General features: G+C 52.6%; 1 protein-coding gene and 1 long non-coding RNA gene across 2 annotated transcripts in view; one reads left to right on the forward strand and one right to left on the reverse strand.

The window, feature by feature from the left end:
- Positions 1 to 27370, reverse strand: part of LOC135405712 (uncharacterized) — a 958894-nt gene that overhangs the window by 858489 nt on the left and 73035 nt on the right. The window lies entirely within an intron of this gene.
- Positions 13566 to 14468, forward strand: LOC135405498 (olfactory receptor 14J1-like; the record flags this gene model as incomplete). The annotated part of the gene is made up of 1 exon (XM_064640199.1): positions 13566 to 14468. A coding segment is annotated over exon 1 (903 nt), but the record flags the coding sequence as incomplete, so codon positions are not given.

A 27370-nucleotide genomic window follows, 5' to 3' on the forward strand; every position in this document is an offset into this window, starting at 1 on the left:
CCTGAGCTGGCCTGGCAGTGCCCTCAGCCCTGCTGATCTGTGCAGAGGAGCTGCTCCTGGGCAGAGCTGTCTCTTTGAAGCTCTTCTTGCTTGCCAGGAGCTCCCTGTGTGCCAGGAGCAAGGCCCAGCTCAGCAGCACAGCAACAGCCCCAGGCATTTCATGACCCTCAGGGGAGTTGATCTTGTTTACATGGGACTCAGTCCCTGAGAGGAAGTTCAAACAACATTTCAAGAAGACAAAATGACATTAAACCATTGAAGTTTCTTGTAGTGCTAATGAGTCTCACTGAGGGACACAACTGAGAACATGTCCCCAGGTTCCAGTTAGAGCAGAAATCTGCAGACAGTGATGCCAAGGATGGACAAGCAAGGGAAAGGTGGCTCTGATGCTGAAGAAACCTTGACTTGTTTCCTTCATCCAAAGGGCCAAGCCCTGACCCCCAACCCCTGGGAAGGGACATCCTGTCCGTGCCTCATTCCTCAGGGCTCTTCCTGGGGCACTGGGATGTGGGATGTGCAATGCCAAGGGCAGGACCATGGGGTGGCACCTGCCAGGCTGCTGAGCAGGGACAAGGAGGCCATGAGGCCCCAGGGCTGCAAGGGCCACTCCCCTCCTCCTGGCCTCAGGGGCACAGACAGCAGCCCTGGCCAAAGGCCTGCAGAAGGTGGCTCTGGCAGGGCCTTTCAGCTTCTCCCCCTCCCTGTCTCCTCTCCAGCCCAGGCTGTCCTACGGTGTCCATGCCCTGCCCTTTCCCTGCAGGCTGTCGTCATCCCCCCGGCTGCCCCACCTGGCTGGCACCTTCCTGCACTGACATCTCTGCGTCCTCCCTGGCTCTTCCTGCACACACAAAGCCTTGGGCTCATCCACACTCCTCCTGGGTGATGTGTTCCAGCACAGCGTTTTCCATGGAGTGAAATTCCTTTTTCCTCATGTCCACTCGGGACCTCCCCAGCTGCACTTGGCATTAATTCTTTCTTTCTCATGCTCTTTTCTGCTATGACAAAAAGATTCAACATCTCTAAATCCTCCCTTCAAGCCCTCTGAGGGCTGTCCTGTACTGTCCTCAGTCTCCACACCAGTGAGGCCACAGCTCCTTAGCCACTCTCTAGGGGGGACTTGAGACCTTTAAAGTCCATCTTGGGAGATCTCTGGGCACTCACAGATGTTTTTGCAGATGAAAATGTCGTGCTCATAGTCTAAGGAAATCCCAGGAATACTTTTTACCAAGGCCTGTAGTGGCAGAACATGGGGCAATGGCTTTGAAGTGAAAGAGAAGAGTTTTATATTGGATAATAGGAGGAAAGATTTAACAATGAGGGTGGCAAGAACTGGAAGAGGTTTCCAGAGAAGTGGATGTCCCATCCCTGCATTTGTCCAAAGTCAAGGACTGTGAGAAACCTGAATTAATAAAAGCTGTCACTGTCCATGTCCAGGGACTTGGACCAGATGACCTTTTAGCTCTCTTGCTAGCCAAATCATTCTGAGATTCTTTTGAGTCTAAAGTCCCAAACTCCTTCTCCAAAGAATTTCCATGTTGAGAACATGAATTGCTATGTTTTTGGAGAAACACTTCTAAACCCAAAAGGTAACAAATTAATTCCAAGGAAGTTCCAAGGTATCTGTATGAAACTGTAACCAAGTGGGTCAGTGGCAGAACCTCTCAGGGTGACCTTGCAGCTGAGGATGGGGGATTCGGCCTCGGGCTCTGAGACTCATGATGGGCAGCCAGAAAGGGGATTTGGGGACTGGGCAAGACTTGTCATGGGGTGTCTAGGGAAGAACCAAAGCAAGGGGAGAATCACAGTGGTTTGTGGAGGGACAAGCACAAGATAACAGAGAGCAAAGAGACTGAAAAAGCTGGTCCTGTTAAACAGGAGGCTGGTCAAGACACGTCCCTGGCTGTGCCCTGCAAGTGATCCCCACAGCCTGTCCCGTTTTCTTAAGAACTCCATTGCCAAGAAGTTTCTGTGGGGAGGGACCTCTCTGCTCCTGGCACAGATTGTGGCCCAAGTTCCAGCCACTGCAGCGGGAGCCACAACTAGTCAGATCTTGTGTTCTTTGGGGGGCCAGACTCTGCCCAGACTGAGGGGGGGTGTGAGTGTGTTGGAAGCACAAAAGAGTGAAGCAAATGCAAAGCTAAACACCCACTGTAGCCTGACTTTGTCCCGAAGTGGGGGCTGAGAATTGGACCCAACATGTGCAGGGACAGATGGAGGGGTTTGTCCCCCTGGCCCTGCCCAGAAGGGACACCTTTCAGGAAGGGTTGTGGCCTTGGCTGTGCTGAGGGTTGCCCCGGGCAATGCAGCTTGGGATTGCAGTGGCACTGTCAGGGCTCTGCAGAGCTCCTGGCAGTTCCTGCCTTTGTCCCCAGCAATGCCAGAGACCTGCAGGGGTTGCAGTCAATCCCTTGTGCTCTTTGGGCCCCCGACTGGCTCTGCTGAATGTCAGCAGGCCTGGAGTTCCCAGACTGTTCCTGCATCCAGGGTCGGGCCTGCAGTGACGTTTGTGCAGCATTCAATTGGGGCAGTGGCAGGATGGCCATGGATCCATTCCTGCACAAACACAATGGGGCTCCATCCCAGGAAGGGAGAGAATGGGCCCACAGATGTTGGAAGGATAACAATAAGGTAGTTTTGTCACTGTGGAACCCCATGGAACCAAAGGAACCCTGGGACATGGTGGAACCTCCTGGAATAAAGGGGACATTGTGACCCTGCAGCACCTCATGGAACCAAAGGGAGTCTGGGACGTGGCAGGGCCTGATGGAAACAAAGGAACCTCCTGGGAACAAAGGGACCCTGGACACTGCCAAAAGTCAGGGAGACAAGGGAACCCAGGGACACTGTGGAATCTCCTGGAATCCAGGGGCCATTGGAATACACTGGGGCCTCCTGGAACCAAAGGGAACATGGGACACTGCGGAACCTCATGGAATCAAAAGGACCCCGGGACTTTGTGGAATGTCAGGGAATCAAGGGGCCAGTGTGACATCCCAGAACCTTTTGGAACAAAAGGGAACCAATGGGACATTGCGGAATCTCATGGAATCAAGGGTCCATTGTGACATTGGGGAAAATGATGGAATCAGTGGGCCACTGTCGCACTGCAAGGCCTTCTGGTGCCAAAGAACTCTGGGAAACAGTGCAACCTCATGGAATCAAGGAGCTATTGTGCCTCTGCAGGGCCTTACAAAGCCAAAAGAAACCTTGTACACTGTGGAACCTCATGGAATCAAGGGACCACCGTGATCTTGCAGGGCCTCATGGAACGAAAGGAACCCTGGGATTCTGCAGAACTTCATGGAATCAGGGGGCAGTTGTGACACTGCAGGGCCTCAAGGAATCAAATGTCCATTGGGACAGTCTAGGACCTCAGGGAAGCTAAGGAATCCCAGGACACTGTGGAACCTTATGGAACGATTGGGCATTTGTGACTCTGCACAACCTCATGCAACTTTGCTAAAAGATAAAAATTGGGGTGGGAACTCTAATGAAATGAATCCCTCCCTTTTTATATCTTATCAATACAGAGAGATAAAACTCTTAAAATGAAGAGTTTACTAACAAGGAAATAGCAGCAACCACAAAGACACACAGGGAACAGCTGACCCACAAGGAGGGGAATTCTTTGCCCACGTGGCACCCCTGGAATAAAGGGGGGAAATGGTGGAGGGTCCTCCCTGACAACCACTCCCCTCTGGCCCAGCAAGCCAAAGAAACTCTGGGAAATGGGGGCAGAAGCAGAAGCACGTTCCTGGGCTCAGGGTCACTCTGGGGCTCTCCCCGGCCGTGGTGCTGAGCGAGCTCAGCTCTCGGGGCGGCAGCAGCAGGGCCCCGGGGCAGGACGGCGCCGTGGGGACTCTCCAGGCACCAGCCCCGGGGTCCAGGGAGGAAAAAAAGTTTCATTTGCTGCCTGGCATTTTCCTTCTTTCTTCCCCTCCCTGCCCAGCCCCAGTGTGGGGCAGGCATTCCTTCTTAAAGAGACAGTCCCTCCAAAACAGTGTTGGAAAAACAGCCTAAAATACTAAAACTCCTGAAACCATGACATTTTCTACCTCTGTATTCTATTCCCTTTTTCATCATGCAGTGTCCCAGGGATCCTGTGGTTCCATGAGGCCCTGCAGTGTCACAATGGCCCCTTGATTCCTTTGTGCCACTGGAGACACCCCATAATCCAGCACAGCCTGTGGGGCTGTTGGTCATGGTCAGACAAGTGATGTCTGTCTGGAAAGAGGCACAGTTTTAATACTTTTATACAAATTTATATTATTTAAATACATTAAAATAATATTTAAGCACATTTTCATTACTGGGTCATTTGAGTACTTTTAAGAAATGGCAAAGTTTTCCCACCATGGCAGAACAAGAATTTCCTGGACGTGTGCTGATGGCAGGAGAAGAAATACTGATCTGACCCTCTACCTGTAGTATCACTATTCCGTCTATAACTTCATCTCCCTCTCCCTTCAGGTGTTTCCACCTCTCCTGTTAAAATGGCCCTGTCTAAGGACATCTCTTCAGCAGACTTGCTGGATGTGTGTCCTTCCTGTTGCTCCCTGGTTTCCTCCTCCAGTTGCTCTCTGTTCATTCAGTGCCTCTCAATTGACTGGTTTCATGCTTTGAGCTTCAGGGACCTGCCCAGTCTTTCAGAAGATTAAATAGCACATTAGTCAACATCTTAATTGTGTTTGTATCTATCAGAGAACAACCTTTTCTTATGTCTGTGCCAAAAACTCTTCCTCTATGGAAATCCCTTGTGAATTGGTGACACGTCAGATGCTGCCTGGATGTCTCACAGAGCTGAGGGAAGAGTTTTGATGTTTATTAACATGTATCATCTTTACATTTTTTTTTATATTGGCCATGGATAGAAACTTTCTGTGGCTCTAAGTCTCCCCAGTTCCAGACCTCCCAAGGAACACAAACCTGAGGAGTTGTGGTTCCCACTCCAGTGGCACTTGGAGCTCCCTCCATACCCAGAGCACAGAGCTCCCTTGTCCCACAGAGTCCTTGGAAATGGAGGGATTAAGGACACAGGACAGGCTGTGGGGACCAGTTGCAGGGCATGGTCAGGGCTTTGGGGTGGTTGTGAGCCCAGGGCAGGACCCGGCACTTGGCCTTGTTGAACCTCCTCCAAGTGGCCTGGGCCCATGGATCCAGCCTGTCCAGATCCCTCTGCAGAGCCTTCCTGCCCTCCAGCACATCCACACTCCCCCCAGCTTGGTGTGCCCTGGGAACTGCCTGAGGCTGCACTCGATGCCCTTGTGCAGATCCTTGAGAAAGAGATTGAAGTGCCCTGAGCCCAGTGCTGAGCCCTGGGAACACCCCTGGCTGGAACTCCATTGCCCACCACTCCTTGGGCCTGGCCATCCACACACATGTTTGCCCAGTGAACAGATGCTGCAGAAGGTGTTTGATAAAGGTGCTGTAAGCCCAGAATATTGGGATGAGTGCAGATTTAACTCTGCACAGCACAGAAATTTATTCACTTTCTCCCTTTTCCTCTCTCTGTGGATGGAGGGAACTTGTGATTTCAGTGTGTGACTCACTGTGTGCAAAATATGGACAGAATCCACATGGGCTGGGTGTCTCTGTAGCTCTACCTCTCCCCCTGACATGGCAGAGTACACAAACTGCCCATCCCTGTGTTCCTTTCTCCACTGGCTGTGCTTTGGTTTGGCCCAGAAACCTCCTGAGGTCCCTTCCAGGATGAGTCCCAGTGCACTGCCCTCCACTCTGGGCCTTCCCTTCCTGATCCAGCATCTGTGGGGCAGCAGAGCTGGGTCAGTGCAGGGACAGGGCTGGCTCTGACAGGGGCCATGAAGCCACTGCCAGGAGGTGACAGCAAGGACAGTTTGCAAAGAACAAATTTACATACAGTGCCTTTGTTGGAATCAAGGGGTTCATTGTGACACCAGAGAAATCAGTGAATCAATGAGCTGTTGTGACACTTCAGGGTCTCATGGAACCAAAGGAACCCTGGGACAGTTTGGAACCTCATGGAGTCAAGGGCCTATTGAGGCCTTGCTAAGCTCATGGAAGCAGAGGAATTCTGGGAGAGTGTGGAACTTCATGGAATCAAAGAGCCATTCTGACACTGGAGGGCCTCCTGGATCTGAAGGAAACCTGGGAGACTGCAGAATCTCCTGGAATCAAGTGGCCACTGTGACACGGGGGCCTCCTGGAAGCAAAGAAACCCTTGGAAATTTTGGAACTTCATGGAATCAATGGGCCATTGTGACACTGGGGAACCTGATGGAATTGTGTGGCCATTGTGACATTGCAGGGCCTCCTGGAATAAAATGAAACCTGGGACACTGGGAAACCACATGGGATCAAGGGGTGCTTGTGACCCTGCAGGACCTGATGGAACCAAGGGAAGCCTGGGACACTGAGGAAACTTGTGGAACCAAGTGGCCTTTGTGACCCTGCAGAATTGCACGGAATCAACAACCCCTTGTGACACTGCAGGGCTTCATGGAACCAAAGGAATCCTTGGACACTGTGGAACCTCATAGAAACAAAGGGCCACTGTGACACTGAAGAACCTCATGGAATCAAAGGGGCCATTGTGACACTCCTGGGGCTTGTGGATCCAAAGGAATCTTGGGATGCTGTGGAACCTCGTGGAATCAAGGGGCCATTTTGACACCGTGGAACCTCATGGAATCAACAGTCCATTGTGACTCTGCAGGGCCCAGGGAAGCAAAGGAATCCTGGGACACTGTGGAATCTCACAGAATCAAGGGACCATTGTGACCCTGCGGAGTCTCGTGGAGATGAAGAAGCCCTGGGAGACTGGAACCTCATGGAATCAAGGGACCGTTGTGACAGTGCAGGTCCTCATGGAACCAAGGGAACATGGGGACACTGTGAAAACTCATGGCATTAAGGAGCCATTTTGGCATGCAGGGCTTCTTAGAACCAAAGGAAGCCTGGGACGTTTGGGATCGTCCTGTAATCGAGGGGCCATCGGGACACTGTGGAACCTCCTGAAAGCAGAGGAACCCTGAGACTGTGCAGAACCTGACGGCAGAAAGGAGCCATTGTGACACTGCAAAACCTCATGGGATCAAGGGGCCACGGCTTCACATCTGGGTCTCATGGAACCAAAGGAAACCTGGGACACTGGGGAAACTCATGGAAGCAGGGAGACCCTGGGACACTGTGGAGCCTCACGGAATCAAGGGGCCACGGGGACACTGCAGGACCTTGTGGGGCCAAAGGAACCCTGGGCTGCTGCAGACTCTCACGGAGGTGGGAAGCTGCTGTGTGGGGGCCCCACGACGAGTGGCTGAGGCTGCTGAAGGAGAAGCCAATTTGCAGAAGTGGAAGCCGTGGGCACTGCCACTGAGCCCCCTTGCCACGGTCAGTTACCATGGCAACCCTCACACAGTCCTGTTGCCACAGCTGGTTACCATGGCAACCATCACACATTCCCATTGCTGTGGTCGGTTACCATGCCAACCAGCATACATTCCTGTTGCTATGGTCAGTTACCATGGCAACCATCGTACAGTCATGTTGCTACAGTCGGTTACCATGGCAACAAGCATACATTCCTGTTGCTATGGTCAGTTTTCATGGCAACCAGCATACATTCCTGTTGCTACAGTCAGTTACCATGGTGACCATCTTTATTATGGTCAGTTACCATGGCAACTATCATACCTTCCACTGGTACAGTCAGTTACCATGGTAACCATCATACATTCCCATTGCTACGGTCAGTTACCATGGCAACCATCATACATTGTTATTTCTATGGTCGGTTACCATGGCAACCACAATACATTCCTGGTTCTACAGTCAGTTACTATGGTAACCATCATACATTCCTGTTGCTGCATTCAGTTACCATGGCAACCATCATACGTCTCACTACTACAGTCAGTTACCATGGCAACCATCATACATCCCACTGCTACAATCAATTACCAGGGAAACAACCATACATTCCCATTTGTACAGTCAGTTACCATGGCAACCATCATACAGTTGCGTTGCTAGGCTCAGTTACCATTGCAGCCAGCATACATATCCATTGTTACAGTCAGTTACCACGGCAACCACCGTAAATTCCCATTGCTACAGTCGGTTACCATGGCAAGCATTATACAGTCTCGTTCCTAGGGTGAGTTACCATGACAACCATCATACCTCCCGATGGTACAGTCAATTTCCATGGCAACAAGCATACATTCCCTTTACTACGGTCAGTTACCATGGTAACCATCAGACATTCCCATTACTACAGCTGGTTACCATGGGAACCATCATACATTCCCATTGCTACAGTCAGTTACCATGGCAACTATCATACAGTCTCATTGCTATGGTTAGTTACCATGGCTACCAGAATACATTCCCATTGCTACGGTCAGTTACCATAGCAACCATCATACATTCCCGTTCCTACCATGGCAACCATCATACATTTCCACTGCTATGGTTGGTTACCATAGCAACCATCATACATTCTCATTACTATGGTCAGTTACCATGGCAACCATCATACACTGATGTTGCTAGGGTCAGTTACCATGGAAACCATCAGCCATTCCCATTGCTACGGTCAGTTACCATGGCAATCATCACACATTCCTGTTGCTACAGTCAGTTACGCTGGCAACCATAATACCTCTCACTGCTACAGTCTGTTACCATGGCAACCATCATATATTCTCATTGCCTCGGTCAGTTACCATGGCACCTATCATACTTCCCAAAGCTTCAATCAGTTACCATGGCAACCATCATACATTCTCATTGCTACAGTCAGTTACCATGGCAACCATCAGACCTTCCAATTACTACGGTCAGTTACCATGGCAACCATCATACAGTCCCGTTGCTACACTTGGTCACCATGGCAACTATCATACTTCCCACTGCTACAATCAGTTAGCATGGCAACCAGCATACATTCCCATTCCTACAGTCGGTTACCATGGCAACCATCAAAAAGTCCCACTGCTACAGTCAGTTACCATGGCAACCATCATAGTTACTTTGCTATGGTCAGTTACCATGTCAACCATCAGACATTCCTGTTTCTACGGTCGGTAACCATGGCAACCATCATACATTCCCATTGCTACAGTCGGTTACCATGGTAACTATCATACTTCCCACTGCGATGGTCAGCTTCCATGGCAACCATCATATGTTGCCATCGCTATGGTCGGTTACCATGGCAACCACCATACATTCTACATTCCCATCACTACGATCAGTTTCTATGGCAACCTCTTGATTCCTCTTGGAGAGCAGCAGATGCAGATGAGCCTCCCTGTTGTCCACCAACCTGCCAGCTGTGCTCTAAAGGCCTGTGTCCCAAGGGGGGTCTTGAACAAGACCCTGCACAAACCTCTGGGACTCTTTGCATCCTGTCCTGGTGCCTTTCCAGTGAATTCCAGGGTTATCAAAGCCAACTGCAATGGGCTCTTTGTCTCACTCCACAATGTCACCCAAACCAGTCTCTCCTCTGACCCTCACCCACAAAAGTTCACCCAATTCCTTCATCCCCCAGAGCAGCTCCACAGGTCCCAGAAGCTCCTTCCCGCTGAGGACACCTCTCTGCTCTTTCTGTCCTGGGTCTCCTTGGCCTTCTCTCCCAACCCATCACAGCACCAAAACCTGGGAACTGTCTCAGCAGGCCTGGGCTGTTATTGCCTGCAAGTGGAATGAAGAGAGACTTGGGGCTGCAGCTCCTCCTCCTGTGCCCCACACACAGGGCATTGGGGCCTGTCTGGCTGCAGCCCCTCAGCGGGGGCACCGGGGTAAGAACAGACTTGCAGTGGGCAAAGCTGCTCTGAAAGCCCCGAGAGCTGGGCTGTGCAGAGGCTTTGCTGACAATGGCCTTGGGGGTGGACGTGCTGGGACTCAGGCCCAGGGGGAAAATCCCAGGCCTGATCCCTGAGGAGATCAGCACATGCTGCTGAAATGCTGGGGGAGAGAAGAGCCAGCAGAGGGAGGAAACAAGTGTGGACAGCCTGGGCTGATGGGATTTGGACTCGTGCCTGGCCCGGCCTTGGCTGGGCAGAGAAGGGACAGCCTTTGTGTCCCTGCAGGGCTGGGATTCACTCCCTGCCCCAAAGGCCCCCAGTGTGTCTGAGAAGCCCTGGGTGGTGCCTGTCCCACAACTGCTGGGAATGGGGACGGGGTCCCTGCACAGGCCCTGTGCTGTCCAGGGCAGCTGCTGCACTTGTGCTGCAGAGCCCTGGCACCTCCCCTGGCACTACAGGCCCCTCTTTGGCTGTTCAGTCCAGGCTCAGCTGCCCTCAATTAGGTTCAGCAATGAAGGGATGTCCAGGAGACAACTGCCATTGTACTCTGAGGACATGTAGAAAATACCCTGATAAAGAACAGGAGAGAGACCTCTCTCCCTGTGCCACCTGACTCCATTTGGTCACCTGAGCACCTCTAGGGGCTGCCCTGGACAGAAGGAACAGTGACAGGTTCCCCTGTCCTACATGTGGGCCCCTTCTGCCACTGAAGTTGGCCAAAGCAATGTCCCAGCAGCCTCCAAGAAGATCCCACAGCTGCTGCCCTGTCCCTAGGAACTGCTCCATTGGAGCCTGCAGTTCCCAGCAGGAATCTCAGTCACCTCTGGCCCCTCAGAAGGAAACAGGGGTTTGTGTCCCAGCAGGTCACTCCTGGCTTTGGTCTTCCTTCATTCCCAGGGGAGCTGGGACAAGGAGTCACCTGCAGGGGCCTGTTTTGGGCCCACTGAGCTGGAATTGGACCAGCCCATGGGGGTTGTGGCCCCAGGTCTGCAGAGCCACAAGGAGACACCAAGGGCAAGGTTCTGGCCCCAGGTCTGCAGAGCCACAAGGAGACACCTCTGTTGACTCAGCTGAGTCCCTTCCCTCAGTGGGGGTGAAGGAGACCCCTCCTGGGCACTGTCTGGGTTTCCTGTCCAAGGATGGTACATGAAAATGGGCCTCTTGAACTTAACTCTGGGTCTGTTTGGAGAAATGACAGTGCTGAAAGAAGTGTCTGTACCCAGCTGAGAGAAGGAACATCATTATTTCCTTCAGCTGTGTGCCAGCAGGTTCCCCTGGAGCCCCAGGGACAGCTGGAGGGAGCCCAGAGGGGCAGAGAAAGGGCTGCCTGGGGCTGTTGCTGTGCTGCTGAGCTGGGCCGGGCTCCTGGCACACAGGGAGCTCCTGGCAAGCAAGAAGAGCTTCACAGAGACAGCTCTGCTGGTGAGCAGCTTTTCTACACAGCCCAGCAGGGCTGAGGGCACTGCCTGCAGCACCCAGGGCACAGGAGAGAAGGCAGAGAGATGAGAGGCAGCCTGGGCTGGGAGGTGACTGAGCTCTCACCATGGGAGAAACCTTCCCAGGATTTGAAGGAAGAATTCTCTGGCTGTAGGAAAGTTCAACTTGCCTTTCTGGAGGCATCTCCTCAAGCTGCACATCCCACAGCTTCCAGGATTTTTCAGCAGGACTCTCCCAGTTGCTGCAGTGCAGGGGAAGTGGCCATATGGCAGAGCAGGGCAGGAGCTGCAGGCAGCAAGGGCAGAGAGGAGAAGGGAGCAGGAGGTTCCAGGGATCCTGGGGTGGGAGGACAGGGCAGAGCTGCTCAGGGCAGGAACCTTGCCAGCCCTTTGCCACGGTCAGGCTGTGGCTGCAGAGCAGTGCAGGTGAGTTCCTGCAAGTGCCTCTGCCAGCTGCCAAATGGCAGCAGTGGCAGGAGCTGTCAGGATGGCTCTGCTGGATTTGCTGGGGTGCAGCAGGAGAAGCTGCTGCAGAGCAGGACTTGCTGCTGCCCCCTCAGAGGCCCAGGGCAAGAAGGTTCCCTGTGCCAGGGCTGGCTGTGGGGTGGGAAGGTGGGGGTGCAGCCAGGGGTGCCCAGGGCTGTGGTGCAGAGCAGGGTCCTGCCCCCAGGGCTCTGTGTGCTGGGGCAGGGACTCTGCTGCCTGCCAGGGGCAGCTCTCAGCCCGGCCAAGGAGCTGCCAGGGCCCTGCAGGGAGAAGGGGTGGGTGGAAGGAGTGACCCCTCAGGGCAGGGCAGGGCTGGGCAGGGCCCTTCAGCTGCAGGGTCAGGGCTCCTCACAGCTTCAGCTCCACCTCCTCCATTTCCAGGGGCCCTTCTCAGGAAGCACATCCCCCCAGAACACCTCCCCCTTCCCAGCCACCGCAGGGGGTCTGGGATCTGCTCTGCAGCCCCTGCCCAGGCAGAGCTGCCCCTGGGCACTGGGCTGGGGATGGCTCTGGCAGCACTGGCAGGGAGCTGAGCTGGGCACAGGGAGGGGCTGCTGGCAGGAACAGCTCCTCACCCAGAGACAGGCAGGCAGGGAGAGGCAGCTGCTGCCACAAGGGCTGGGCAGGGGGATGGGGGCCCCTCCCTGCTGTCCCTGTGGCACAGACCCCTTCCCTGAGCAGCTCCTGCCTGGGCTCCTTTCCCAGCCTAAGCAGAGCCTGTGCCCTCAGGCCCACAGGGGCTGGGCTGTGCATTGCCCTGCAGCAGCCAGAGCCCAGGCAAGGACAGGGCCCTGATTTCCAGCTGTCTCTCTGTGTCCCTCCTCCCTTGGCAGCAGCACTGTGGCATTTCACTGCCATCCCCTGCTGCCTGGGCTGTCCCTGTTCTCACCAGTGGGTTTTCTGAGCCAGTGTGGGGTTTGGGGGGGGGGCAGATTCCTGTGCAGACACAAACCCTTTGGGTGCTGCTGTGGGGATGTGTCTGTGGGAGCCAAGTGCCCAAGTGCCCTCCAGGCACCTTCAGGGGATTCAGCTGTTTGCCTGGGGGTCCTGCAGGGCTGCAGGTGCCCTCCAGAAGGTCACAGCTCTGCCATAGGATCTCTGTGCTGCACAGGATCCCCATGGAGAAAACTCCTCAGTGCTAAATCCGTGCAAATGCTCTGGGCAGCTGCAAGGAGCATTTTGTGTCTCACTCTGGGAGGGGAGAGATGAAAAGGTGAGGAGTGTGTCAGTCTGTTCTTTGGACATGGATTCCTGGATCTCTGGGCAGTTTCTTTGGAGGGAAACAGTTGAGTGTGATGCTCCTCCAGCTCCAAGCTGCCAGCACAGGGCAGCTGAGCCCAGGACTGATGGGCAGAGCAGCTCTTCTCTCTGCACTAAGGGACCGTCCCTGTGCCCCTCAGAACCCACAAGAGTTGACCTGCAGTGCAATAGGAATGTCAGGGATTTCAAACCTCCACAACCACTCCTAAGTGTGGCAGGTGCAAGTGGGTGAACAAATCCAAAGAATTCCCTCAGCTCAGTCCTTCATTTGGGCAAATTGCAAACAGCAAAGCTGAGAAGCTCTTGGATGTATCACGAGTACATTTAATTTGAGATCACCCTGGATTCCAAGTTCCCTGTCCAGCAGAGCAAGAAGGAGTCCTTGGGAGTCCATCAGAGAGTTCCTGCTTCCAATGGTCCCCTCAGGCAGCAAAAGGCAGAGCTCAGGGGAGGGAGCTGCAGGGAGGTCTGAGAGAGGAGACAGAGCCTGAGAGTGGGGTGGCTGAGACGGGTAATGTTTGGCTGCAGAAGCCTGGTCTAACTCAGCACTGACGTTTCCTCCTCAACAGATTGAAATACCCTGGAGAAGGAGCAAATGTCCAACAGCAGCTCCATGTCCCAGTTCCTCCTCCTGGCATTGGCAGACAGGCGAGAGCTGCAGCTCCTGCACTTCTGGCTCTTCCTGGCCATCTCCCTGGCTGCCCTCCTGGCCAACGGCCTCATCCTCAGCGCCGTAGCCTGCGACCACCACCTGCACACCCCCATGGGCTTCTTCCTGCTCAACCTCTCCCTCACAGACCTGGGCTGCATCTGCACCACTGTCCCCAAAGCCATGCACAATTCCCTCCATAACACCACAACCATCTCCTACATGGGATGTGCTGCACAGCTCTTTTTCTTTCTGTTCTTCATGTTAACAGAGTTTTATCTCCTCACCATCATGTGCTACGACCGCTACGTTGCCATCTGCAAACCCCTGCACTACGGGACCCTCCTGGGCAGCAGAGCTTGTGCCCACATGGCAGCAGCTGCCTGGGCCACTGGCTTTCTCAATGCTCTGCTGCACACAGCCAATACATTTTCCCTGCCCCTGTGCCAGGGCAATGCCCTGGGCCAGTTCTTCTGTGAGGTTCCCCCCATCCTCAAGCTCTCCTGCTCACACTCTTACATCAGGGAACTCTGGCTTCTCTTGTTTTCCATCTCTTTAGCATTTGGTTGTTTCATTTTCATTGTTTTCTCCTATGTTCAGACCTTCAGGGCTGTGCTGAGGATCCCCTCTCAGCAGGGACGGCACAAAGCCTTTTCCACGTGCCTCCCTCACCTGGCTGTGGTCTCCCTCTTTGTCAGCACTGGCACATTTAGCTACCTGAAGCCCCCCTCCATCTCCTCCCCATCCCTGGATCTGACCCTGTCAGTTCTGTACTCTGTGGTTCCTCCAGCACTGAACCCCCTCATCTACAGCCTGAGGAACCAGGAGCTCAAGGATGCCCTGAGGAAAATGATGCCTGGATGCTTTTCAGGAGCAATAAAGTGCCTGTGTCCTGGTGTGTAGCATTCAGAATGGGACTCCTTAATGGCCCAGCCTTCCTGCTCAGGTTTTTCTTGGAGGTCATTGGATTCTTCTTGCAATAACTTTCTGTGCAATGAAATATTTTTATGCATCTGCCTTCTATTTTAGTGTCTACCCATTGAATTTGACCCAGGGATGTATAAATGATGAATTGTCCTCTCTGAGTATTTAAACAAAATAAAGGACCCTGCAGTGTCTTCTTTGTCCAAGACCCTTCTTCTCAGATGTTCCTAAAGGACAGCACACTGCAGGACAGGGGGTATTTGCAAAGGGGAAGGGGACAATAATCCCAGCCCAGCAGCACTGCCAGGGAGCAGCAGGGCTTGGTCTTTGCAGAGCTGCTCTCTTGCCACTCCAACACTGTCCTCCTGAGCCCCTTTCTCGCTGTAAGGCCTGAGTGCTCTCTGAGCACAGTCCTGGGGAGTGGAAGCCTTTGGAGCACAGGCAGGGACAGGCCCTGGGAACTTGTGAAGCAGAGCTGGGCTCTCTCCTGTGAGTGCTTCAGAGCTGCCATCCTGGGGCAGCTCCTGCCCAGCGTGGGCAGGCACAAGGTCTCTCCACCTGCTCCTCTCCCCTCCCCAGTGCCACTGTTCTCTGCAGCCTCCTCATCCTTGCCCAGCACAGCCCTCCTGGCACAGTTGGACACAGCCCTTGTTCTACCCCCTCCTCAGGCACCTGCCCAACCCCCTCAGCTCCAGCCTGATGGCCACAAACCTTCAGGGCAGGGAGGCACTGGGGAAATGCTGAAGGAACCTTTCAGCTGCACTCAAATCCAATTGGAGGGGTTGGCCTCGAGGAAGAAATCCCTTCTCATTCTCCACAACCACCAGGACAACCTGTGTTATGTCCTGGGCACTCCTCTGGAAGTGGGGGCTATGGAAAAGGTTTTGGTGTCAGGGAGATTGGGAAGGCTGGGCAGTGTCACTGGGAGACCTCTCCCAAACCCTTGGAAAGGCCAGAGCCAGCCCAGAGCTTCCTGGGGCCTTGGCAAAGGCAGACATGGAAGCAGTCTGCAAACAGGGCAGCAAGGAGGGTTGGCAGAGTTCCAGACTGCTCAGGCTCAGCAGGGAAGGGGATAGGGCAAGTCCTGCTGCAGCCATTCCCAGGCATGGGAAGGACAAGGCAGGGATTGCAGAACCCCTGTGGGAGGGAAAAGAAGAGGATGTTGTGTGCCCAGACTTTATCAAGGCCTTTGACATGGTCTCCTGTGGTCTCCTTATGGCCAGACTGGTGAGAGCTGGACTGAAGAAGTGGAAGATGTGGTGGGTGGGAAGTTGGCTGAATTAAGAGTGTCGAATTAAATCCATGGTACAAAGTCCTCTTGGCAGCAACTTCCTGGTGAAATCCCTCAGTGACCAGCCCTTGAACACCACTAGAGAACATATTTATTATCTCTCTGTACAATGGGACAAAATGTGTCCTTTGTGGATGATGCCAAATTTCAGGGAGCTCTTGAGCAACCTGTCCTGGTTTAAAGACACATATTGGGGCAGGAAATCCAATAAAATGAACTCACTCCCCTTTTGTTCCCCAACAGTACAAGGAGACAAAATACAAGGAGGTATAAGTGAAAAAATAAGATTTGACTGACAAGAAAAACAGCAACAAAACCAGCAATACCAACAGAACAGTTCAAAGCATCAGCAGAGAGAGAAATTTCCTACTCTCTACCCCCTGTCCCAACTTCCTTTTGTAAACAGATAAAAACAGGGATCAACACGTGCCTCCCTTCCCCCTTTTCCCCCTTAATGAAGAAAGAAGAAAAATTAAACCAGTGGAAAGAGGGGACAAAGCAAATTCTGGGAAACTCTCTGGTCTGAGATCAGTTGTGCTGCCCAAGAACACGCTGACTCCAGAGGTGTCCCAGCGGGGCAGAGCCGGCGACTCCGGTCCGTGCGGCGGCGGGGGGGAGGCAGCGGCTCTGCTTGATTCCATGGAGTTCTGGGGAGGCACAGTGGGCCCTTGGTTCCAGGAGGCTCTGAGATGTCTCAGGGGTCCTTTTATTCCAAAGAGACCCCACATGTCACAATGGGCTTTTGGTTCCATGAGATTCCACAGTGTCCCTGCATTCCTTTGGTTCCCTGAGGCCCTGCAGTGTCACAGGGCCACTTGATTCCCTGACATTTCAAAGAATCAGAATGGCCCCTTCATTTAAGGCCATCTGCACATGGGGCTGCCTTGGGGGGGTGTGGGCACCCAGACAAGGGAGTTGTCACCCCCCTGGACTCAGCTCTGGGGTCACCACATCTGCACTGGTCTGTCTGTCTGTGAGGTTCCCCATTGTGGAGGAATGAGGAAGAACTGGAGAGGGTCTAGAGGAGATCTGACAGGATGGAGCTTTTCTCTGTACTGGAAATAGGATGAAATCTCCACAAAGAGCAGCATGGAAGGTTGGGACTGAAGGTGAGGAAAAATAAATGTCACTCAATGGGGACCCTTGTGGTGCAAGAGCTCACCCAGAGGGAGTCAGGATCAGCCCATGGCTTTGTGTCTCAGGGAACAGCCAGAGCTGGTGCAGAGCCATCAGGGAGGGTCTAGAAATGCTGCTGGGAGGGGGTGGGAAAGCAGGAGGGGTGTGTGCAGCCTGCAAGGCCAGAGCAGCAGCAGGGCCAGGGCAGGACAGCCTGCAGGAGAGATGGCCAAGGGCTCTGGCAGGGCTGCAAGGCCCAAAGGCACCCAGGCCTTTGTCCCCTTGCCTCTGGCAGCTGCCTCTGCCACTCAGGCCACCACAAGCAACTTTCCTGGCAGGTTCTGCCCTTGGGTTCTGCCTCGCCCCTCCCTCAGCAGCCTGGCAGGGGTTGCCCAGTTTTGGGCCTTTGCTGTTCCTCCCCCTCCCATCCCAGTGCCCCCCAAACAGCCCTGAGCCAGCCGGGAGGGACAGGATCTGCTGGGCCAGGGCCTGGGGCTCAGCCCTTGGCCTTTGTGCTCCACAAAACCAAGGCAGGCTTTGCTCAGCATTGCAGGGGCCTGCCCAGAGCCTTTGTCTGCCTGCACTCCTGGCCTCCAAGGAGCTGCTCCAAGGAGTCCCTGGGGAGGCTTTGGCAGTGCCTGCCCTCAGTGGGGCCCAGCAATGCTTCAAGGCACTTGCAGTTTGGCTTCTGACTTCTTGAGCAGCTGCTTCAATCTTCTCTCAGTACCTCAGGATCATGGGCTGGGCTGCAAACACACTGTGGGACTCATTAAAATGCAGAAATCCCTCAGGATCTCTTTGTCTTCCTTTAATTGTCTTCAAGGCAATTTCAAAACAAGTCTACAAAATTTGTACTTTTTTTGTTTTAATTCAATGATGGATACTTTTCTGTTCAGAGGAGAGGTGATAGAGGTGTTCTCCAAGTGATCTTGATGCTGAGTGTCTCCTCAGGAGATCCAGACTGACCTCGTATGATCAACCTTGCTCCTCACCCCCCACCTCAACAGTTCTGACATGGCCCATCTTGGACTGACAGCTGATGCAGCTCCAAACACACTGTGGGACCCATCAAAACACTGAAAACCAAAATTTTTCCCTTCCTTTAATTATCTTCAAGACTTCTACAGCTAATTGGAGATGTTTTGTAGTTTAGCTAAGGAGGGAGATTCTAAAGGGGAAGTCATGAAAAATATATATTTTTTGATGAAAAGGAATGATTTACACAGACCCTTGGGATGCAAGAGGGTCAGGACACGAAGGATTTGGACCCAACGACAAGAGGGCAAGAGATTAGTAGCACTTAATCATTGACCAGTTGAACAGTTATCAAGTGATTCAATAGCATTTGCTACAATTTTAACAGTGACTGAATTATAGATTGACAAGAACTACATTCACCCCACAGTCAATTCACACCCACACCCAGGCAGAGATGTGTGGACACATCAATAGCTGGGGGTGGAAAGGTCCCTCTCCCAAATTCTCCTGTTGTCAGGGAAACACTCCCCCAAATCCCTTTGTGTTTCCCACCAGACAAGGGTCCCAGCTGGAGGAGTGTTTGTGGAGGGGGATCAGAATTGTCCTGGCCATCAGCGCCGCTCTTTGGAGTGTTGCAAACTGGAGGGTTCCCGAGCTGGGAGAGGCTGCCAGAGGTGTCCCACTGAGAGGGAGGTGCTGGGGAGCTGCCAGGGCCTCCCTCAGCCCTGCTGGGTGTGGGCTCACAAGGGGACTGGCTTTAGTTATCTGCTGAATTTCCATCCTGGTGTCAGAAATGACTGGAGTTTCCAAACTATTTGGGAATTGTATCCAAACTGTTCCATTTGGGCTGTGATTCAGGCAGGGAATGTTCCAAGGCTTTCATGGGATGACTGATTATCCTGTGTTCCCAAACTGTTCCACTTCGGATTGTTCCCACCTGTATCATCCAGGAGCACCTGGTCCAGTCCAGGGACACTTCCCCCCACTCTTGGTCCAGTCCAGGGGCTCTTCATTGCTCAGCTGGTTTGGTCAAGGCTTGTCAGGAGCTCCTGAGATCATCGACCAGGCCTGAGGAAATTGGGGGGAGGATGCACCAACACAGAGGCTTCTAAGAAAGATGGGGATAAACTTTTTGTAAAGACATCTCTGAGCACTCTCCAAGGTGTTTGCACATGAAAATTTTGTGCTCATAGTCTAAGACAGTCACAGGGATACGTTTTACCAAGGCCTGGAGTGGCAGAACAAGGGGTAATGTTTTTAAACTGAAATAGAGGAGCTTTATATTGGATAAAATGAAGGAATATTTACCAATGGGGCTGGCAAGAACTGCAACAGGTTCCCAGAGAAGTGGATTTCCCATCCCCGCATTTGTTCAAAGTCAGGAACTTTGAGCAGCCTAAATTAGTGGAGATGTCACTGTCCGTGTCCACGTGTTTAGACCAGATGACCTTTTATCTCCCTTCCAAGCCAAACCATTCTGGGATTCTTTGAGTCTAAAGTCCCAAACTCCTTCTTCAAACAATTTCTATTGCTAGGACATGAATTACCATGTTTTTGGAGAAACCCTTCTAAGCCCAAAAGGTAACAAATTAATTCCAAGGAAGTTCCAAGGTATCTGTAGAAAACTTTAAGCGAGTAGGTCAATGGCAGAACCTCTCAGGGTGACCTTGCAGCTGAGGATGGGGGATTCGACCTTAGGGTCTGAGACTCATGATGGGCAGCCAGAAAGGGGATTTGGGGACTGGGCAAGACTTGTCGTGGGATGTCTAGGAAAGAATCAAAGAAAGGGCAGGATCACAGTGGTCACTGGAGGAACAAACATGAGAAGAGAGAGAGCAAAGAGGCTGAAAAAGCTGGTCATGTTAAACAGGAGGCTGGTCAAGACATGTCCCTGGCTGTGCCCTGCAAGTGATCCCCACAGCCTGTCCCCTTTTCTTAAGAACTCCATTGCCAAGAAGTTTCTGTGGGGAGGGACCTCTCTGCTCCTGGCACAGATTGTGGCCCAAGTTCCAGCCACTGCAGCAGGAGCCACAACTAGTCAGGTCTTGTGTTCTTTGGGGGGCCAGACTCTGCCCAGACTGGGGGGTGTGTGTGTTGGAAGCACAAAAGAGTGAAGGAAATGCAAAGCTAAACACCCAATGTAGCTTGACTTTGTCCCTAAGTGGGGGCTGAGAATTGGACCCAACATGTGCAGGGACAGATGGAGGGGTTTGTCCCCCTGGCCCTGCCCAGAAGGGACACCTTTCAGGAAGGGTTGTGGCCTTGGCTGTGCTGAGGGTTGCCCCGGGCAATGCAGCTTGGGATTGCAGTGGCACTGTCAGGGCTCTGCAGAGCTCCTGGCAGTTCCTGCATTTGTCCCCAGCAATGCCAGAGAACTGCAGGGGTTGCAGTCAATCCCTTGTGCTCTTTGGGACCCCGACTGGCTCTGCTGAATGTCAGCAGGCCTGGAGTTCCCAGACTGTTCCTGCATCCAGGGTTGGGCCTGCAGTGAATGCAGTGAATGCCTGCAGCATTCAATTGGGGCAGTGGCAGGATGGCCATGGATCCATTCCTGCACAAACACAATGGGGCTCCATCCCAGGCAGGGAGAGAATGGGCCCACAGATGTTGGAAGGATAACAATAAGGTAGTTTTGTCACTGTGGAACCCCATGGAACCAAAGGAACCCTGGGACATGGCGGAACCTCATGGAATCAAGGGGACATTGTGACCCTGCAGCACCTCATGGAACCAAAGGGAGTCTGGGACGTGGCAGGGCCTGATGAAAACAAAGGAACCTCCTGGGAACAAAGGGACCCTGGACACTGCCAAAAGTCAGGGAGACAAGGGAACCCCAGGACACTGTGGAATCTCCTGGAATCCAGGGGCCATTGGAATACACTGGGGCCTCCTGGAACCAAAGGGAACATGGGACACTGGAACCTCATGGAACCAAAAGGACCCCAGGACTTTGTGGAACATCAGGGAATCAAGGGGCCAGTGTGACATCCCAGAACCTTCTGGAACCAAAGGGAACCAACGGGACATTGCGGAATCTCATGGAATCAAGGGACCATTGTGACCTTGTGGAACCTCACAGAATCCAGGGGCCATTCTGATTCTGCAAGGCCTTCTGGAGTCAAAGGGACCATTGTGACACTGGGGAACCTCATGGAATCAAGGGGCCATTGTGACAGTGGGGAAAATGATGGAATCAGTGGGCCATTGTCACACTGCAGGGCCTGATGGAGCTCAAGAACACTGGGAAACAGTGGAACCTCATGGAATCAAGGAGCCATTGTCCCACTGTGGAGCCTCAAGAAATAAGGGATCCAATCTTTGCCTCAGATTTAATCAACACATTAAATTTAAAGAATTACAGAAGTGGGATTGAACCACTTTTGTCCCACAGGTTTTTATGATTGGCAAAATGAGAATATTTCTATAAAATGAATCCTTTATTCTTACAAATAGTCAGGCAAAAGATGTAAATCACAATAATTTAGTACAAAATACGAATGTTAAAAGTAACAGTCGTACAGTATAAAATAGGACACTGCACTATATTTAAGCAATTATTGAAACAATTACATTAAAGCTAGCCAAAAGAAATAATTATTATGTAGAGATCTGATGGAACTCACCCAGACCAAAGGTCATCGGAAGATTTCTTCTGTTCAGCCTTGAGGAGTGTCCTTGGAGGGCGTCCCCACCCAAGGCAGGAATCTCCACACATCTACCCCAAGAAGGGCTGTTAGAAGAACCTGCCTGGATGAAAGGGGACTGGACTTCTCTAGTAGGAAGGGATTGACTGCTCCTCACAAATGGACAGGCCAGTGAGCAGCTTCTCTGTCCCATCCAACTTCCAAAAGCAGGAGGTGTGTTTGGAGTTGGGTGAACCAGGCTGGTTTGAGCATCATTCAACACCAAAACCATTCCCATGGTGCCACCGGTGACTGGCAGATCTCACAGACAGCTTGCATGAGAGCTGGCACTGTTGGCACTGTCTGATGGCATTTTAGGCCTTCTCAGGGTCGGCCCTCCTGCCACCCGGGTCGAGAGGTTGGCTGTGAAAGTCCATCCTGGAGATGCCCAGGGAGCCAAGAGTTGGGCTCCTGAGTGACATCCAACAATGGACAGGGGGATGGGACTGACCAGATGAAAGTGTCTCAGGTAGAGCTGGGCTGGCAACACAAGGGGGAATTATTCCTGGCTCGCTGGGCCCAGGACACCTCAGGTCCTCAGGGAAGAGGTGCAACATCCAGCTGGGCTTGGGATCCAGGGCTGCATTTAACCCTGGACACCAACTGCCAGGTTCTCCAGACCTGGGAAACATGTGCTGCCATCAAAGAGGCCAAGAGGGTAAAGCCCCTGTGGGGTGGGGGATGATGGCTGAACTAGAGATGTGGGCAGGCCTGGCAGATTGATCCCAGCACACTCCCCAAACCCACCAAGGCAAGCTCTACGTGCTGACCATGGTGGACACAACCCCTGGATGGCAGGAGACACCCCCTGTGCCTCCCACCACTGCCCAGAACACCATCCTGGGCCTGGAAAAGCAAGTCCTGGGGAGACACGGCCCTCCAGAAACACTGGAGTTGGACAGCAGGACTCTTTTCCAAAACAACCTTGTGCACACCTGGACCAGAGAGCTCAGCATGGAGTGGATGGATCATATTCCCTGTCAGGCACCAGCCTCTGGGAAAGTTGGATGGTAGAGTGGACTGTTCAAAGCCACCTAGATAGTTAATCCTGTAAGCTCAAGAGACAAAACTCCAGGCCAATTCAGTGTCTAAGATCAGCTCAAAAGAGCAGGTCCTTTAATCAGGCCCACAGCCCAGGGGAACACACACGACGCGCCCTCCCAGGCAATGGTTCTACAGTTTTAGAAGATGGTCTGTCCAATGCGAGAACTCTCTACCCCCCGGTTCTGCCCAGTTCTGCCCCCTGACAGGCCCTTTGGGAATTGGGTTTAGGGTCTTTGGGACCCCTTCTTCCTCATCTTTATCTTCTTCACAGCACATACAGTCCTTGGAGCCCCTCCAAAGTTCTGGGCTTGAAGGTTGCTTTGTCTGTTGTGGGATCTTGTTGTCCAGGCCTAGGGTGTGATGTTGTTCAATAGAGGTGTTTTTCTACAATTCTACCTTGAAAAGATATCTAAACACACTAAAGGAATTTAGAAAGTTTGATATAAAATGGTGTCCTAGTTAGAACAGCTGGGACCGATTCATCACTGGATGGGTGTAGCCCAAAACTGTGTATTCTATGGCCCTCCATGCCATTTCCCAGAAACTGTTGTCGGGGGTGGGGGTGGCTGCCTGTGGGAGGGGAAGTTCCTGTCCTCATACCCTTTTATGGAATTCCCTGCTCTGAGGGAAGGACTGGTCATCCTTTTATGGAATTCCCCGCTCTGAGGGAAGGATTGACCATTCCTGCCTGAACTGGAGAATATATAAACCTGGAGTTTCAGGACCTTCCTACCACTCGTGGGATCCAGAGGAAGACTACAGCTCACTGCTCTCAACCAGACTGAGACCACCACCCTCAACTGGACTACAATCACCACTATTGACCAGACTGCAACAGCTCTCCCACCAGCAGGTTTTTCCCCTCTCCCTTTACTTTGGACTCAAGGGGGGGCCCAAGGAACAGCACTTGGTTCATGCCCCAGGGTGCTGGGTTATACATTTGGGTTTTGTGGGTTAAGACCAATTGTTTGTTTGTATAATTGTACTTATTGTATTATTTGAATAAATTGTTATTCTGACTTATAATCTCTCCTTTGAGTTGAGTTCATTTCCCCTGCTGGTTAACTCTTAAACCAGCACAAATGGGGTAATAGGGTTGGGTCTGTATAAACTCCTGTGCTAAAGGGTAGCATATAAAACAATTACATTAGCATCCACATTTACTACACAACTCCTTTTGAAATATATAAAAAGCTAAAAAACCAAAAATATCCAGAAAACTTTAAGGCATCACACAGACCTAGTTAGGTAACTCTACCAGTTGAACTGGCCCTGCCCAAAAAGAACCTCTCTGTACCATTGAAGGGGATAAAATCCCTGTGGTCCATATGAGGAATATGTTGGGGAGGACAGTTTGGATGAGTCCTGCCTTAAGCAAAGGCAAAGCCACCGATGGGATTGTTTCTGCCAAGGACTTGGGTGCACTTGGTGGATGATGCAGAGGGATGGGGAAACACTCTGTGTCCCTCAAGGGGATTTGATTTTTGGGTCAGAACAGTCCGTGATGTTGAATTGTAGAATATTGTTTGCTGAATGACACTCCCACTGTGTGCCAGAACTCCCATGAACAATTAGGTGTTTCCTTAGGTACATTTTTTTATTTTCTATGCTTTTGATGTTTTCTTAAAAAAAAATTCCTGTTTCCATCCCCTCCTTCTTCAGTAGCCCCCATCTTGTGTGTCCCAGAGACTTAGTCTAACTGGGGAGTCTCCTATTGGATTTGAGTGACAGAAATGAACCTGCAATAACCTTTTGTCTGAGATTCCTTTCCTGAGCAGAGCAGGACTGATCAGGAAATGAGAACAGCTTTCTGGCTGCCCCAGCTTAGGGACTGGCCCTGTGCCTGGAGCTGGAAGAGCTCTAGAGGACCACAAGGGCCAGGGATTTGTGCTGGCCTGGGGATATGGGATGGCAGGGAGGGGCTGCAGAGCTCTCAGGATCTCCTGCAGAGCAGAGCAGGGCTCACCGGGAGCCTCCTTTCCCTTTTGCCAAGCACGTTCCCCCCCAGCTGGGGCTGAGTCCTCTCGGAGCTCCAGCTCTGCTGTGCCCAGAGGGGTCTGGGCTGTGGTGCCACTGTCCAGAGCAGCCTGCCCTGGGCAAGGCTGTGGGGCCAGAGCCGCCTGGGCTGTGCTGGGGAGAGGCCCTTGGGGGTGGAGAGAGCTCAGGGCAGGTGGGAGAGCTTGGAGGGAGCTGGGCTGGGCTGGAAAGGAGCTGGGAGAGAAAGGCCTGGGTGTGTCTGTGACACTGTGTGAGCTGCAGGGGGAGGACTCAGCCCAGGGGGGTTGTGGTGCAGAGCCAGGGCCTGTGGAAGGGATTGAAAACATGATGCAAGTGCCAGCGAGAGGAGGCTGCTCTGTGCCCTTGGTGGCACCAACAGACAAGGGATTGCTGGGCATGGCCTGGGCTGTGCAGGGGGACTGTGGGAAAGGCAAAGCTCCCCTGCAGTTGGGGCTGCAGGAAAAGTCCAGAGCCCAAAGAGCCTCCAGGGCTGTGTTGGACACCAAGGCTGCAGGAGGGAAAGGCAGGGCTGCTGTGCAAATGTGGGGGTTTTAATTCCAGCAGACACTGATGTGGTGCTCAGGGACTCCATGGCTTCTCTGCCTGAGGCTTTCCTGGAAAGGTCTCTCAGGCCTCTGTGCTCAGGGAAGGGCTTCAGGGAGGAGGAGAGCACGTCTGGGCAGGAACCTGCTGAAATCCCCGAGGGACAAATGGCAGTGTCTGCCCCTGCAGGGGATTCAGCCTGGCCATGGTACAGCTGGAGCTGCCTGGCTGGGAGCAGCCCTGTCAGAAGCTGTGGGTGGGCAGGGAGCTGGGCAGGAGGCAGCCGTGTGCCCTGGCAGCAAGGGAGGCCAGGAGCACCCTGGGCTGTGGCACCAGGACATCAAGGACGTGCATTCTCCAGCTCACTGTGGCTGAGGAAAGCTGCAGAAAGAGCTGGGATGTTTATAAATTGTATTGACTTTACTTTTTGTTTGTGGGCAATGAAGAGAAACTTTTTGTGGCTCTAAGTCTCACCAGTTCCAGACCTCCCAACTCCAGAACCTCCTCTAACTGGCCTGGGCCCATGGATCCAGCCTGTCCAGATCCCTCTGCAGAGCCTTCCTGCCCTCCAGCACATCAACACTCCCCCCAGCTTGGTGTGCCCTGGGAACTGCCTGAGGCTGCACTCGATGCCCTTGTGCAGATCCTTGAGAAAGAGATTGAAGTGCCCTGAGCCCAGTGCTGAGCCCTGGGAACACCCCTGGCTGGAACTCCATTGCCCACCACTCCTTGGGCCTGGCCATCCACACAGATGTTTGCCCAGTGAACAGATGCTGCAGAAGGTGTTTGATAAAGGTCCTGTAAGCCCAGAATATTGGGATGAGAGCAGATTTAGCTCTGTACAACAGACCATTTAATTAATTTTCTCTCTTTTCCTCCCTCCGTGGACGGAGGAAGGACTCACACAATCTGTGATTTACTGTGTGCAAAGGGCAAATATGGACAGAATCCGGGGCAGGGAGTGTTTGGAGGATCTTGGGATCTGTGCTTGACACAGAAGGGGTTTGCCATTGGTCTAAGACTATCTACTGTGCAAAGTGGACTTCAGTGGAGGCAATGTGGACTTAATATACAGCAGGGGAAGGATTTCTGGGTTTTTATTGAGCTGTGCCTTCCTCTGCTTTTGTTTGCTGGCCATAAATGAACATCCCTCTGTGTCTCGGGCAGCTCTTTCTCCAAGCCAAGCAGGTGGGAGTTGGTGCCAAGGAGCTGAAACCTGCAGGTCCAGCCTTGAGTGGAGGGAGCTCAGATTTGCCCAAGGCTGCTTTGAGTGCCAGGGGTTTGATGAGGGAATGGTGGGGTGGGGATAGGGATAAAGTCTGATGGATTGTCAGACATAAAGGGTCTTGATTTTCTTATCTATTCAGACAATTAAGAATTGCCCAGGATCAATATCGACTGGGGATTGCTGATATTAATGTTTAAGCAGGAAAAAAAGTAAACGGGACATAAAAAAGGAAATGTTTTCTCATTGTTTCTTTAATACAATATATTCACTTGGAATGCGCTTCTGAGATCTGTCTAATTAACCAAAAAGGAAATGAAGACTTAGAAGTCAATTATTCCCAGGGGTTTGTCTGTTTAAGATGCTCTCTCTGAGAAGAGAGTGTGGAGGAATGAGCAGACAAGGAGACCATCCCTGGGGCTGGGGCAGCAGGAACTCAGAGTCACGGGTTCCAGGTGGCAAATGGACTGTGGGATGTTTCTGGGAGAGCCCCTAAAGGGTGTGCTGGTTTCAGGGGGAGTACAGTTAAATTTCTTCCCCGTGGCTGGTGCAGGGCTGTGTTTTGGTTTGTGCTGAACACAGGGTTGATAATCACAGAATGACAGAATAGGATGAGTTGGAAGGGACCCACAAGGATCATCCAGTCCAACCCTTAGCCCTGTAAAGAACCATCCCTAACGGTCACACCATGATCCTGAGAAGATCATCCAAACACTGCTTGAGCTCTGTCAACCTTGGTGCTGTGCCCACTGCCCTGGGGAGCCTGGTCAGTGCCCAACCACCCTCTGGGGGAAGAATCTTTGTCTAAGATCCAACCTGACCCTTCTCTGACACAACTCCAGGCCATTCCCTCAGTCCTGTCCCTGGTCCCCCCAGAGCAGAGCTCAGGGCCTGCCCCTCCTCTGCCCCTGCCCAGGAAGTTGGACCTGCACTGAGGTCTCCCCTCAGT

The sequence above is a fragment of the Pseudopipra pipra genome, chromosome W (assembly GCF_036250125.1).
Source record: "Pseudopipra pipra isolate bDixPip1 chromosome W, bDixPip1.hap1, whole genome shotgun sequence".
In the NCBI taxonomy this organism is placed as follows: domain Eukaryota; kingdom Metazoa; phylum Chordata; class Aves; order Passeriformes; family Pipridae; genus Pseudopipra; species Pseudopipra pipra.